Source organism: Prionailurus viverrinus, chromosome F2, assembly GCF_022837055.1.
Source record: "Prionailurus viverrinus isolate Anna chromosome F2, UM_Priviv_1.0, whole genome shotgun sequence".
In the NCBI taxonomy this organism is placed as follows: domain Eukaryota; kingdom Metazoa; phylum Chordata; class Mammalia; order Carnivora; family Felidae; genus Prionailurus; species Prionailurus viverrinus.
The window spans coordinates 80,627,562-80,628,092 of NC_062578.1; the positions used below are offsets into that span (position 1 = coordinate 80,627,562).

Sequence of the window (531 nt, forward strand, 5' to 3'; positions counted from 1 at the left end):
TTTCCTCCCCATCGTGCTGCTGCGGGCGTCTGCACTCACCTCCCGTGTTCTTAGGAAGGTTCTCCCTCCTCCCCAAATCCTCGCCCATCCTTCTGAACCCCTGGGTCCGGCTGTCTTCGGGGCTTTTCCAGCGAAGCCGTGCGGGAGCCGTCTCCCTTCTCTCCTAGTTGGTGGGTGACGACAAGTCTGAAGGTGAAACACAATCCAGTTTTGCTCCTCGTTTTAACATGCTTCGTCCTGTAAACGTGTCATCTGCATATTGGGTGCAAGGAACGGAGTGTTCTTCCTGCCCGGGGTGGTGCAAAATCTACCAAGAGTCCTGCCCGCAAGGGGCGTAGCATCCTAAATAGGTTTTTTTTGGGGGGGGGGGGGGGGGTTGCTAGTTCTTTGCAGTCCTCAAGCACATCCCTAAATAAGCGCCAGAAAACCTTGATTTCCTCCAGAGAGAAACTGAAAAGGACATCGATCCTCACCAAATCATTGACAGAAACGGGGTCCGTGCCGTGACATCAGCCTCCCGGTTGCCAGTGG

General features: G+C 54.8%; 1 protein-coding gene across 1 annotated transcript in view; it reads right to left on the bottom strand.

Moving 5' to 3' along the window:
- AGO2 (argonaute RISC catalytic component 2) overlaps positions 1-300 on the bottom strand; it is a 116,581-nt gene extending 116,281 nt beyond the window's left edge. The window contains exon 1 of the mRNA XM_047842384.1: positions 40-300. Coding sequence (XP_047698340.1) covers positions 40-88 — 49 coding nt within the window. The 5' untranslated portion in view covers positions 89-300. The remainder of the gene's footprint in view (positions 1-39) is intronic.
- Positions 301-531: the final 231 nt, after the last annotated feature.